This window comes from Trichosurus vulpecula, chromosome 9 (assembly GCF_011100635.1).
Source record: "Trichosurus vulpecula isolate mTriVul1 chromosome 9, mTriVul1.pri, whole genome shotgun sequence".
NCBI lineage: Eukaryota > Metazoa > Chordata > Mammalia > Diprotodontia > Phalangeridae > Trichosurus > Trichosurus vulpecula.
Window position 1 is genome coordinate 87,005,641 of NC_050581.1, and position 14,938 is coordinate 87,020,578.

The 14,938-nt window shown below is 34.3% G+C and overlaps 1 protein-coding gene across 3 annotated transcripts in view; it reads left to right on the forward strand.

Annotated features, from left to right (window-relative positions):
• KDM4C (lysine demethylase 4C) overlaps positions 1-14,938 on the forward strand; it is a 507,818-nt gene that overhangs the window by 161,097 nt on the left and 331,783 nt on the right. For all 3 annotated transcript variants that reach the window (XM_036737952.1, XM_036737951.1, XM_036737950.1), the window contains one exon: positions 3,053-3,190. In XM_036737952.1, coding sequence (XP_036593847.1) covers positions 3,053-3,190 — 138 coding nt within the window. The remainder of the gene's footprint in view (positions 1-3,052; positions 3,191-14,938) is intronic.

Genomic DNA, 14,938 nt, shown 5'->3' on the forward strand with positions numbered 1-14,938 from the left:
TTCCTGACATGCTCTCTGGGCGTCCTGCCCTGAAAGAGCAAGCCACAGCATCCAGAGGCTCAATGAGGTAAGCTGAGTCATTCAAAGAAAACAAAGGCCATTCTGGTTACACTCCACCCCTCACAATGTTCTAGGATGCACAATCCAATCATAATTTAAATTAAATTATATATCCTAGAACATTGTGATCCAATTACGCAGGAAACTAAAACATATCATTCACAGTAAAGCAAAACATATCATTCAGTGACATTCCCAAACATTGGTTTACGATTCAAATGTGATCCACCCCTAGATCCCAGCAAGATAATCTCTTCAATCAATCATCCCAAAATAATTATTAATAATTCAAATGTCCACCCCTAGATCTTTGTATCCATTACATAGGTTCAATAATATCATAATAAAACAATATAGCAAGGATAACACAAAATAAGTACTCAGAACACTATCATCCTCCCCCCCCAAACAATTGGGGCTCAAAATCTTGGGGCAAGGGGTGAAGGTCTCAACTTCCATAGCTTCTTCATGCTGAAATTGGATGTAGAGCTGTGCCTGCCCCAAAAAGTCCCATTCCAGAGGTCAGTTCTTTCAGCGAGCTGGCAGAAATTCCAAGAAGCTACATGCTTAGGCAGTCACCGGAAAGTGCAGGGTACTTAAGCCTAAAGGAGACAGAACTAGCAAAAAAGTTAACCAAAACAAAGAACAAAAAGAGTAGGCAAGTATGGGCTATCATCCTTTAAATAAAATCATCTCAAAGAACAAAAAACAAAAAAAAGTAGGCAAGTATGGGCTATTATCCTTTAAATAAAATCATCTCAAAGAACATCAACAACAAAAAAAAAAGTAGGCAAGTATGGGCTATTATTCTTCAAATAAAATCATCTCCAGTTTGGTTGAGATTTCAGTTATGCAAAGATCCAATATCAGAAGCCAAACTCAGGTGGGAAATGTTTCTTTTCAAAAGGAACTCTCTGAGGAAGCCAAGAGGATCCCACCCTAGATGGAGACTAGGATTGTCCTCCCAGCCTTTCCCCAGATGTACAAGCTTTCCTCTGTTAACCACATGAGGCCACCTTCCCTCCGAGTATGACTTCATCTGGCTTCCATTTTACCCATACCTATTCAAAGAAAACAAAGACCATTCTGGTTACATCTATGGATAGATTTCAGGGTGTTCATGAACTTCAGAGTTACATCTTGATTTTCACTGAACTCTAACTTAAATTTAGTATTTAATTTATTTAAAAACATTATTCTGAGAAGAGATTCATAGGCGTCACCAAATTGCCAAAGGAGTGCATGCCGAAGGAAATCTAGTGTTTTTAAAAAAACAGCTATTTTGTTGTTTATTATATTAAGCCTTACATTGAGTACCTTATTTTTATAATGAATGCTTAGCTTTTGTATAACTCTAGACGTGGATGACATTGAGATCTATGAGGGGAGCATTAACAGCTATAATTTATAATGTTAGCATTCCTTCATCAGATAATGGGAAGAAATCGGCTAAATGCAACTCTCCATGGAAAAGAGCTTAAATATTTTGTTAATCCCAAGGAGTAAATGAAAACTTTATAATCCAAATTTGGATAAGTAAATTTTCCAGAATTTAATTTCTAAGAATTTTTCTTGCTCTCTTCCCCATTCTCTACATGACTAGAACCCATATTGACTGGTCTGATACCATTAAAAAACTTTGTTTTTCAAAACAACCCCTGCTTCCTACCCTGCAAAAATACCGTGATGATATTTGCTTTTAGACAGTCTCCTTAATTATATGGATTGTTTTGCATTATTTCTTTGAATAAATGTAAGTTGTTAGAAAAATGGAACCAAAACAAATGAGATAATATATAACATATAAAATAGACCGTTTTATGCAATTATATAGCATATATTAATACATAATAAATAAATGATAAACTAAATGAAATGAAATAAAATAAAAGTTGTATCAGTAATCTAAAAGAAAAAATAATCTAGTAGTAAGAACTGGAATCAAGTTCTTTAGGCAGTAAGCTCTCTTATGGGACTTGAATGTTTACATGCCCAACATAAATGCATACATACACAAATGTATACACACAAGCACATATTTACTCTTGCATAGTTGACTTTTAGATTAGGAATAATTCAGTGCGTTGTTTCACAGCTGGGTCACACGGGATAAAGTGCTGGACGTGGAACTAGGAAGACCAGAGTTTAAATCCGGGCTCTGAGGGTTACTGGGGAGATATGATTCTGGACAACTGCAGGGAAGCTCTCTTAGTCTGTGTCCTCGCCTGTAACAAGGGAGAAAATAGCACTAAGTACACAGGGCATCATGAGGATCAAAGGAGAGAACATGTGTAGAGGACTTTGTGAACTTTGAAGTGCTATTTAAATGTTATCTACTGCTGTTGTAGGGGGAGCTACATGACCCAGTGCATAGAGTTCCAGACCTGGAGTCAGGAAGACCTAAGTGCAGGACACTTGGTATCTTTGTGACCCTGGGCGAGTCACTTAATCCTTTTTAACTCAGTTTCCTCATCTGTAAAATGAGCTGGAGAAGGAAGTGGCAAAACACTCCAGTATCTTTGCCAAGAAAACCCCACAGAAATGAGGTCAGACATGCTGAAAAAGCTGAACAACTACTATTACCAATAATAGTATTATTACTAATAATAGTGGCTAGTATTTATGTAATATAAATACTATTTAACAATAATTAAGGTTATTAATTATAAAAGTGTATTTGTGAATAGGAAGGTCAAGATTGTATAAGTAGCTTAAAAAGATCAGAGGAGGTTTTCAAAATTTTCATTGTAAAAGACTTGAATTGTAAATTGAGATCCTTTAACCAAAGTCTTGCTCTCCCCCACTTACTTCCTTTTTTAGATTTTAAAAAATTATTTCAGCGTATTAGTTATGAAACAGTTTTAAGTAATTAAGTGGAGTATGAAAGCTGTAAAAGTTATATTGGGGGAAATTTTTTATACTTAAAATACTATATACTGTTAATTGTCTTCCTTTTAAAATTGGAGGTATTGCATGTTGTTCTATGATACAGGTGACTCAGGAAGCTGGAGAATTTATGATTACTTTCCCATACGGATACCATGCTGGTTTCAATCATGGATTCAACTGTGCAGAATCTACAAATTTTGCTACCGTCAGATGGATTGATTATGGAAAAGTGGCTAAATTGGTGAGTTATGTTACAAAAATAAATCATAAATTATATATCATTTCTCCTTACTGTGGTAGCAAATTTAACATGTTAAATGTTTTTAAACTTTACTTTGTCATGTGTATTTTTAAATTTTCACTGTTGTCATTTATTTCAGGTTTCTTCATTTACTGCTTGCAAAATATAGTTATGTAGAAGCATTTTTCTATTGTCATATAGGACTTATAGGACCTGTATGTTGCATTGTGAAATAATTTTCTTGAAGTGATATTTTAGTTTATTTCTGTCCTGTAGCCATATTTCTCCTCGATAGACAATTTGCATGAAGTTCTCATTCCACAATTTTTTACTCCTCTTCTTATTGGAATTCCAGTTCAGACAAATTCTTGATAGTGAAAATGGGATGTGTCTTATGAAAATGGAGCAGAAAAGCTCCTTTAGATTATAGGGTAGATTCAATATTTAGGGAAAATATTGGGAAGAGAGATATGAGTGGAGGTTAAAATGGATTGATTACTCTCAGTAGTATGATTTTCTCATCATTCAGAAATTGGAATATATTTTCAGAACAAATCAAGTTTTATATTATTTGGTGTATGAAACATTATCTCCTGCCCAGTATTTTCCATTCTATTCACATGCTGTGTATTTTCATTCACAAGCTGCAACTTCTATTAAATTTAATTACTTCTCCCCTGCGGCTTTAAATTGAGGGTGGCTTCAAAATGATGGTTATTTCTATTAAGTTTGATTACTTTGCCCTGTGGCTTTTTTTTTTTTTTGGGTAGAGGTGCATTTCCTGGCAGTGAAAAGTTTCTAAATGAATCTGTATATTTTCTGTAGTCTATATTAGATCAGCTGTGTAGAGTTAGCAAAAGACAAACAGAAAGGCTTTCATTTGTATAGTGTGCTTATAGTTTTCACTTCTCCAAAGTATGGAATATAATAATATTCATATCAATATATCATGCATAATATCAATATGCATATTGATAAAGTTTTTTCTCATGGAACTATTGTCAAAATTGCTAAAATGTCTCTTTTGAAAAACAATATGGTAGTTATTTACATGCATAATTATAGAATAAGATAGCAAATATTATCAAAACTAAAGAGAGTTTAGCTATATAATAGTCTAATTTTGAAGTAGTACATGGCATTAAGGAAAACAAGAGACTTTTAGTCACAGGATTTTTTTTGTTTTAACTAATTGACTCAGGGGGATTGTTTAAAGAGAAACTACTGTTTTAGATATTTTTTTTTAGAGACCAAAATAGATTTGCAACTTCAGATAATACATAATGAAAATACTGAATAGAATGAAATTATTTGAATAATTTGAATAATTATTTAAATAATATGCTTTTAAAGTAATCCACTAAGGATTTTGTTTTAATATCACACTTGCATCTGTAGTGAAATAATTGAATAGAGTCCTTATAGTGATATTAAGATTTTTTTTCATTTATTTATTTAATATTCACAATTCATTGTTGATTAGAAGAATGATTTCAATATAAAATTCTGATCTAATTCTCATTATTCATAATGATTAATACTATTCTTTAAATTGTTGCCTGGCTGTACTTTGATTAGGCCTTTTCTCTTTAGGTGTAACTAGTTATTAGGTGAGAAAGTGGAATTGTTTTATTAAAAATTCTTGGTTTTATTTTGAATTCTGCTTTTCACTAAAGCTAGTTGTTATTTCATTGGTTTTCTTGCTTTTTCTCTGGAGTTTTCTGAGTAAAAATATGAATTGTTCCATCTCCTTTTTGGCAGTATTTATGTCTTTGATTTCTTTTTTGTGTTTTATTGCTGGAATTTCTAGAACTATGTGGGGCTAAAGAAACATCCCTATTTTGCCCCTATATTTGTTAGTGAAGATGCCAATGTTTCTTTATTACAAATATTGCCAGCTTTTGGTTTTAGATTTGATTTTTATATTACTAAAATAGATCTTCTTTGCCTGTGCTTTTTAGCCTTTCATTATTGCCAAAATTAATAGGAAATGATAGAGAAATCATAGTCAAAGTAACTATAAAACTTCATAAAACATTTGGAAGTCAGTCTCCCAAGACACATATTTATAGTTATAAAATACTTTATAGAATTAACATAGTTTTAAATAATTAAGTCATTACTTCTTGTTGTGATGTTCTTATATAATTAAAAAAAAGACACTACCACCCAAATTAATTTACAGGTTTAGTAAACTAAACTACAAATTAAAACTATTGAATGCTTACTTTATAGAGCTAGAATAATACTGGTATTCATTTGGGGGTGGGGGGGAATGAGGCCTAGAATCTCAAAAGGCCATAATGAAAAAAATATAGAAATGAGTCAAAAATAGCTCTTCTTGACATTAAGTAGTAATCATCCAAATTATTTAGTACTGCTTTAAAAAATAGAAAAATAGATCAATGGAACAGACTAGATTAGTTAGCTCTTTGAAAACCATAAAGATCTATTTAAGTGGTTACTTTTTTGATTATATTTTTAGGTTTGATCCCAATCCTCCTCTATTAAGTGAAATAAGTTTATTTTATCATCAAAAGTACAGTTTAGCAAATGTTCACTTAAGAAGACTCCTGGTTGTAGACAAGAATTTTTTAAGCACCTTCTATGTGCCAGGTACTGTGCTAAGGTCTGGAGTTAGAAAGAAATGCAAAAAAGAGTTTCATCTTCAAAGAGCATATGAGATATCTGTGGAATAGATGAACTATAATATGAGATGGGAAGGTACTAACATGTGGGAGGACTAGAAAAGGCATCTTGCTGAATGAAGGTGAGACTTGAGCTGCATCTTGAAGAAAGGCAGAGCACCTAAGAGTCACAGCTGAGGGGTAGATCAATCTAAACCGGAGGTGCAAAGATACAAGATATGGAAAATCATGTTAAAGGACTTGCAAAGAGAATACTTTGTTGGATTGTGAAATATGTGAGGAGAGTAAAATGTAAGCAGATCAGAAAGGTAGGAAGAGGTTATATCATAAAGAGCTTTAAATGCCAAGCAATAGAATGTCCTACACGTTTTAGTGAAATTTAAACATTTTTAGGATATTCTATAATTATTCCTGGAGGTACAGGGAGCCACTGATGTGGGGAGTTGTATGGAAGTTGATATGGTCAGATCTAGTCTTTAGAAAAATCATTTTGGCAGATAAATGGAAGTTGGATTGAAGTAGGAGATATTTGAGACCTGATAGGCTAAACTCTTTCACAGTAGTTTTGGGTGAGAGGTGATGAGGACCTGAGCTAGTTTTGTGGTTGTGTGAATGAAATGATGTATGAGAGATGTTGTGAAAGTAGAAATAACAGGATTTGGCTTTATAGAGTTCTTATTACATTATTATTTGGCATTAAAGAGTTCTTATTAATGACTCACAAATTTCTTCCTGTAACATCCCCAGATTTTTCATAGTCTTGTTTTGCCAGTGGTATTACATAGCTGTGAGTTATGGAATGCTACATAGACTGCAAAGAATTGAAAATGATTATCACGCAAGAGGTCAGTGGAGAGATGTGTGGTCAAGATGAACTAAAACATTAAGAATAAGGAATTACAAAGGAGAATTACAATAAAGAATATCATTAAAGAAGGATGTAGTTGAAAAGAAGATGGGTTATTTACTTGATGAAAGTCTTGGATAGCATTAGACTGCTCATTTGTTCTGCTGGTATCCTCATGATGTCCAGAGAAATGGTGGAAGGCTCACAGCACATTGGCTTGATTCTCTTAGGTAACCTTATGGGAGGACATAGAGAAGTTATCTCAGATTGGCAGGAATACATGGGCTGTGACCTGTGTTTTGGTGGGAATATTCATTTTGACAGGATTATGGGTCCTTCTGAGTACTAATGTTTAGTATCAGTCACATTACTGATTCGCTGTGAGGTACCACCTCATTCCCTTGATGGGGTTTAGGACCCATACACTACTCATCAATACTGCATTTCTGAGATGGAGACATCTTTGGCTTGGTTTTTAGATTCTTGATGTGTGTGCTTCAGTTAAACTTATGCACTGTAACTAAGTTGTATAGAGATGTTACCCATGCAGATAGGCATATCATCATTATATGGAGACCTTGAGGTCCAGCAGGAATGGGACTACAGAGGGAGATGAAGGGAGGGAAATAATTTTCTTTTCTTGTTCATCCCAATAATTCAACCCAGAGTTTCAGCTGGCACTGGGGCATTCAAGTAAAGGGGAACAAAAATTAGAGCTAAAATGATCAAAATTTTAAAAAATTAAATATTTGAATGTGAGGTTAATTGACAAATAATAACATTTGTGAGTACAGCATAGTACAATGTATTATTGATCTGAGGGGACTGTTCTGTTGTTTTCTAAGATGTTTGTATAAATGCTTTTTTCCTATGTCTGAAAAGTCTTTCTGTCTAAGATCGCTAAGAGCCAAGATGAGGAGTGAGTGTAGGTCAGGCATGAGGACAGACTGTGTGAAGTATGGAGTATGGAGATAGGGTGTGAGGTAAGAGATGGAATGTTAAATTAAGGGAATAGCTAGTAGGATAGAACATGTGATAGAGGAGTATTATGAATTAAGTTTGGAAAGGTAGATTGGAGGCTGATTGTCAGAGACAATTTGAAGCATGAACATGTACATATGTACATATATCCAAACATACATACATACATACACAGACACACATATTTCCCTTCCTCTATCATAGACGGAATAGGGAACTACTAAAAGTTTTAACTAGTGTGATGGCATAGGCTGATCTGTTTTAGTGGTTGTGTGGTAGAAGAGGGGAAAGGTAGAAACCCAGGATACCAATTGGGGAGTTGTTACAGTGGTCTAGGTGGGAAATGATGAGGACCTATATAAAGGGGGTGGTGGCTTGAGTCGAAGATGGTACAGTAGACCCTAGATGGAAGATGATATTTTCAATAGAGACAGGGAAGTTTGATTGAAAGGACGGGATTAGAGGAACCTGTTCAGCAGGCAGTTGATGATACAAACTGTTGTTCAAGAGAAGATTAAGCTTTAGATGGATTCCAGAGTCATTTCCCTGGATTTCCATCTTGGCAGATGGTGATTTTGAAATGCAAGGATTATTAGGGGAAGAGAATGTGGAAGTTTGCTAGTACATGATTACTCTCCTTCATGAACTCAGCATTCCAGCTATATTGGTCTGTATCCTGTGCCTTACTTGCTATTCCATCCCTTGTCCTGTGCCTTTGGTCTGACTGTCTCACATGTCAGGAATATTCTTCTATCAGCCTGTTCTCATTTCAGACAAGGGAGCTGGGCATGGAGCCAGAAAGGACAGTAGTTCAAAGCGCTATGTCAGTAAGTACCTGGTTATCTGGGCCACAGGGTTTTAGTTACACACTCAAGAGAGAGGTGGTTTTGTTTTGTTGTTGCTTGTTTCTTGTTGTTGTTGGGTTTTTTTTTTTGGCCACTACAAGATTCAAAGGCTAATATATACTGTGAAGATTATCACTCATGTGCTTGACTTATGATTTTACTTAGTGGCTGATGTTCTGGTCCTAGATATAGTCCTTACCTCTCCAAGGTTAAGTGTGGTCGAGTCCTTGTTGTTTTCAGATGGTTGTGAGTTCCTCTATTAGATTGCCAGGTACATAGTAGGTGTTTAATACATGTTTGTTCGTTAATTGATTGATTGTTAGCTCCTTGAGGGCAGAGATTGTCTTTATCTCTTTTCTTATCTCCAGTGCTTAGCATGATGTTTGGCACATACCTTCCTCTTTTCCACACAAAAGTTTTTCTCAAATGAGTGTGATAACACCAGATGCAGGTTTACTGAAAGGTTTTCCGACACGCATTTTGAAAGGCTTTTCAATATCATGCAGTCTAAATTATTTGCTTTTATGTTTTGTGAATTTGTCTATCCCTTCTGTCCTTAATAATTATCTCTTTAGTCATAGTTGTAAAAGATGCCTTCGTTTATCATTCTCTATTTTTACATGATGCCACCTTTTATATAGTTAAGTTGAGGGTTTTTTTTTTGACATATTGGGCAAGTATACTACTGCTATAGATCCTGTATTTTGCCAGTTTTCACCTTTTCGCAGCCATTCTTAGTGAATAGTAAGGCCCTCTCTAAGAAGTATATATGAGTGCATTTATCAAAAGCAGAGGTATTGAGCTATTGGTGATAGTTGCTCACTGAATCTATGCCTTTGAGGTACTTCGCTCTTTTTTAGACCATTCCCAAATAGTTCTGGTGATTACTACTTTATAATATAGTTTCAGGTTTCTGAGTGCTATTCTTTCTTCATTTCTACTTTTTTCATTATTTCCCTTGAGAGTCAAGTTTTTTTTTATTCTTCCTAATTCATTTTGCTAATATTTTGTCGAGCATAAAGAAAATCTAAGTTTTATTGACATAACACTAAATCTCTAAATTAATTTAGCTAGTATTTAATTATTATTATTTTGGTGCAGCCTAACCATACAGAGTGATTAATTTTCCAGTTATTCAAATTATTTTTTATTTCTTTACAGAATGTTTTGTAAGAATGAATGTTTCTTGACGGAGTTTTTTTAAAATTTCATCTTCAGAAGAGCTTTTGTTATTGCTACATAGAAATACTAATAATTTTTATGGTTTTATTTTGTAGCCTTCTACTTACTGAAATTGTACTGTAATTTTAATTAGTTTCTTTTTTTACTTTCCTTAATCTTGTCTATCCTCAGTTTTTTCATCTGTAAAATGGGGCTGTTAATAGAAATTACCTGATAATGTAAGTAAAGTGCTTTGCAAAACTTAAAGCACTATATACATGTTAATTATTTTTATTATAATTAGTATAAATAAGCATTACATTTTGTCAAAGGTTTTTTCTCTATATATTGATTTAACACTGTGGTTTTGGTTTGTAATATGATTAATTATATTAATACTGTAACATGTACCATGTTTTGTAGCTGTTAGTACCATTTTTAGAAATGTTACATTATTGCGGGGAATGTATTGGGAAACTAATTTTTTTCCATTACAAAACTGTAAGCCTTTGTGGGGTGCGTGTGTATTAGCATAAGGATAGGGAATAGATCTGTGATATCATTGGTATAGGGAACTCCTATAAAAGCGTTATATAGGAAACTTCCTATAAAGGAAAAGGAAATTCTTTCTCTCAATATAGGCCAAAAATTTCTTTGAGGAACTCAACTTCAGTTGCCCAAGTGACTTGTCCAGCTGGTATATATCAGAGTTAGGATTTTAACCCAGGTCTCCCTGGCCCTGAGTTCACTGTTCACTATGTCACATTGTCTCTTATTTATCATATTAAAAAAATGACCCTTTTTTGCATCTGATTTTTAGAATTTTGAGCAAAGAGGAAGTCTTATTGAATAGAGTTATCAGAAAGATCCGTCTTTGGATTCTGCTTCAGGTGGTTAATAGTTTTGTGACTTTGGACAAGTACCTTAACCTCTGGCTGCCTCACTTTTCTCAACTGTAAAATGGGAATAATAGTAGCATCTACTTCCCTTAGATGTTGTGAAGATATATGTGAAATACTTTGTAAGGCTTAAGATACAATATAAATGTTTGCTATCATTATTGTTATATGTAACTTATTTTTTCCAAAGGCTATTTCTATATCTCTTAATGTGATTAATTATATAGATTTTTTTCCTAATGTTGAAACCGTATACTATTTATGATGTAAGCCTAATTTGTTCATAGGAAATAATTCCTGCAGTCTTTTTGAAAACATTTTATTTAAAAATTTTGCATCAACTTTTTGTGTAGTTTAAAAAAAGTTTTATTCAGAACTTTATACCCTAGACATTTTCTGATACATCCTTCTCCCACCCCTTGATGCAAAGAGAAACAGTTAAGCAAAATTAGGTGACACTGGTTTTTACCATATTTTAGGTTTAAAGGGGAGTTGTAGAATTGAAGAATGGCGGGTCCAGCTTTGGGGAAAGTGTTAATAAGAAGATAGCATTTGAGTTGGACTTTAAAGGATAGGTGTGTAGGAATTTTATTGTAGGATTAGTCTGTAGATTTGAAAGTTGCTTAATTTACCCTAGTTTGCCCTGGGTCCCATATATTTCAGTTGTCTTTATTCTTGTTTGGTTACAGCTCCTGTTGGCCTAGTGCTTATTTTTCCCCACGCTAAAGAACAAAAACTAAAATTCAGTTGAGTTCAGTTCTCTGGAGGTGCCCGTTCAGCAATTCTGAACTTAAAAGTCCTAGTACTTGGGATGACCATCTAGTTTCGTCTTTCTGTTTCTCTCTTGATTGTTATTGCTTCCTAGATGCCCTGCCCCTGCGCCCCTCCTTTGTTCCATCCACTTTTCTTGAATTCTTGTCTAATCTTTTTAGTTAATGCTAATGATGGTTACTGAATCTTTTAGTAGGTATTAATGATGATTACTAAAACTAATGGGCCTATTTGTTCTTGACAGTAACTGCATATTCATCACAGACAAAATAGCAGCATTACTTAATAAATCATTTAAGAAGTCAGTGCTAAGACTGGTATTTCATTTCTTAGAAAATCACATGCCCACGTGCTAAGGCCAAGCCTATGAATATGAGTATGAACTACAGACTTCAAATGTGGCTGAATGAAATGAAGTAAAGGGAAAGCCATCCTAGTTTATTGATGTTATATCAGTTTTTTTTCTTGCAAAATAGAATATATTTATTAATTGTATAGTCTCACTTTTTTGGACTTTTTAATTCATAGATCCTTGTGTGGTACCCCTAGACCAGGTTTTATTTTTAAGTGTAATGAAAAATGTTACTTCATACTGTTTTATGCTTATGTAAAAGCAGAATTGACAAAATTGAAATAAGTTACATTTAATTCATTTATTGAATCCCTTGTGGTGAAATCTTTGCCTTAATGCTACGCTTGGTGAGATCCAAACTGGAACATTTTTCTGTGCTCTTTGGGTTGATTGAATGCACATCTGGTATCTTTCTTAGATAAGAATCAGAGATTTAGAGATAAAAATTACCAAGAGGTTACCTATTCCATTTGCTACATTTTACATTTTTTTACATTTGCTACCATCAATGTAATGCAGAGGTATCAAGTTGCAGTTCCCAGTCTGCAAAATTCCACAGTGTAGCAACCAGATAAAAATGCAATTGGAAAATACATAACAAAATAAATAAAAATACAATAAAATACAGATAATGTTCATTTGTGGTTTTCTAAGTTAGTATGCCCATCTATTTCTATTTGAGTTTGACACTACAGATCTAGAAACAACTTCACTTCCTCCCAGTTAAGCAGCATTCCCCTAAAAAGATTAAGCAAAATTGCCTAATAGAGTGTTTCTGAGCGATAGTACATGTCATTTTTTATTTTTGCAGTTTGTTGTGTACAGAAAGGGATGACAGGTGTTTTAATGTTAAGAGCTTTAAACTGTTGTTTAAACATCATCTGTTTTATTTGACCTGAATTATTGTTGGTATTTTATGTTTTTTGACTTTTAGTGTTACATTTAATTATATTGTTGAAGTTACTGTGTCTATTATTCTCTTGGCCTTTCTTTTTACCGTGTACCATGTCATAAGGGTTGCCTGTTTGTCTTCCTTGCTCTAGGATTTTTTTTTTTTCTCTTCTTCCTTCCCTTTACAAAATCTCTTATTTTTCCCTTTTCTTTCCTTTTCCTCACCCTTTCCCTCTATCCCTCTGTTCTTCCCTCCTTTCATCCTTATCTCCCTCTTCCTTCCATCATTACCTAATTCGAGGATCTGACCATCTTCAATTGCTATAATCCTATATCTGTCCTCCACTTCTCGTCTAAACTCCATGAGAAAGTCATCTTCACTGGATGTCTTCCTTTCCTTTCCTCTCACTTCTAAATCCTCTTTAGATTGGCTACTAACCGCCAGAGATGGAACTGTTCTCTCCAAACTTATCAGTAATCTTTTAATTGTCCAATATAATGAACTTTTCTCAATTTTCCTTCATTGTGACCTCTCAGTTGCCACTGACGCTAGTTATTATCTCCTCCTGAATACTTTGTGTGTCTCTGTCTTTCTGTCTCTGTCTCTCTGTCTGTCTTTCTTTCTGTGTGTATCTCTCTCAGTCTCTCTCTCTCTGTCTCTCTCTCCGTGTCTCTGTTTCTCTTACTCCTTCCCTTCTTTCTCTTTCTTTCTCTCCTCCTTTTTCTCTCCTCTTACCTACAAGACCACTCTTCAGTTTACTTAGCTGGATTTTCTTCTGTGTCATGCCTGCTAATCATGAGTCTTTTTTCAAGGTTTTATCCTAGCACAGAGCCTTGTACCAGACCTGATTTGTTCTGGAAAGCAATTTGTAACTTTGCCCCAAAAGCTCATAAATCATACGTATCTTTTAATTTAGCGATACTACTATTAGGTCTATACCTCAGAGAGATCAAAGAAGGAGGAAAAGGACCTGTATGTACGAAAATATTTATAGCTGTTATTTTCTTGGTGGCAAAGAATTCCAAACTGAGGATGTGCCTGTCAAGTGGGAATGGCTTATTCAGTAAGTTCTATATATATGTAATAGAATATGTTGTTGTTAAGAAATGATGCAGTAGATGGTTTTAGAAAAAGCTGGAAATACTTGTATGCAGAGGAACTGATCCAAAGTGCAATGAGCAGAACCAGGAGAAGAATTTATACAATAACAATAATATATTTTTTTATGTTATAATATTTTATTTTTCCCAATTACATGTAAAGACAATTTTTAACACTAATTTTCAAAAATTTTGAGTTCCAAATTCTTTCTCTCCCTCACCCTTCCCTGAGATAGTACAATTTTATTATAAGTTATACATGTGCAACCATGCAAAATACATTTCCATATTAGTCATGATGTGAAAGAAGACACAGACCAAAAAAACCCCATAAAAATAAAGTGAGAAACAGTATGCTTTGATATGCATTTAGACTGCATCAGTTTTTTCTCTGGATATGGATAGCATTTTTCCTCATGAGTGCTTTGAAATTGTCTTGAATCATTATATTGCTGAGAAGAGCTAAGTCTATCATAGTTGATCATCACACAATGTGGTGGTTACTGTGTACAATGTTCTCCTCATTCTGCTCACTTCAGTTTGTTTCAGTTCATGTAAGCCTTTCCAGGTTTTTCTGAAATCAGCATGCTTCTCATTTCTTATAGCACAGTAGTATTCCATTACATTCACATACCACAACTTATTTAGCCATTCCCCAATTGATGGGTATCACTTCAATTGCCACCACAGAAAGAGACGCTATAATTTTTTTTTTGTACAAATAGGTTCTCTTCCCATTTTCATGATCTCTTTGGGATACAGACCTAGTAGTGGTATTGCTGAATCAAAAAGTATGCACAGTTTTATAGCCTTTTGGGCATAGTTTCAAATTGTTCTCCAGAATGGTTGTAGGCTAGAGCAAGATAGGGCCTTACCTGACAAGCAAAGGAGTTCATATTTCATCCACTTGGCAATGGGCAGTGACAGGGTCAGACCTATGCCTTGGGAAAATCATTTTGGCCATTATGTGGAGGGCATATTGGAGAGGGGAGAGACTAGAAACAGGGAGGCTGTTTAGGAGGCTATGAGAGTAATCCAGGCAAGAGGTGATGAGGGCCTGAATTGGTATGGTTCTCTTTGAGTAGAGAAAAAGGGAAAAAGACAGAAGATGTTGTAGAGATAAAATTGACAGTACTTGGTGACTGACTGAATTCAGAGGGTGAGGGAGAGGGAAGAGTCAAGGGAAAAGTCAGGAAGACTTGAGTTCAAATGTGACTCCAAGGCTACAAATCTTTGTAAAAAGCAGATTGAT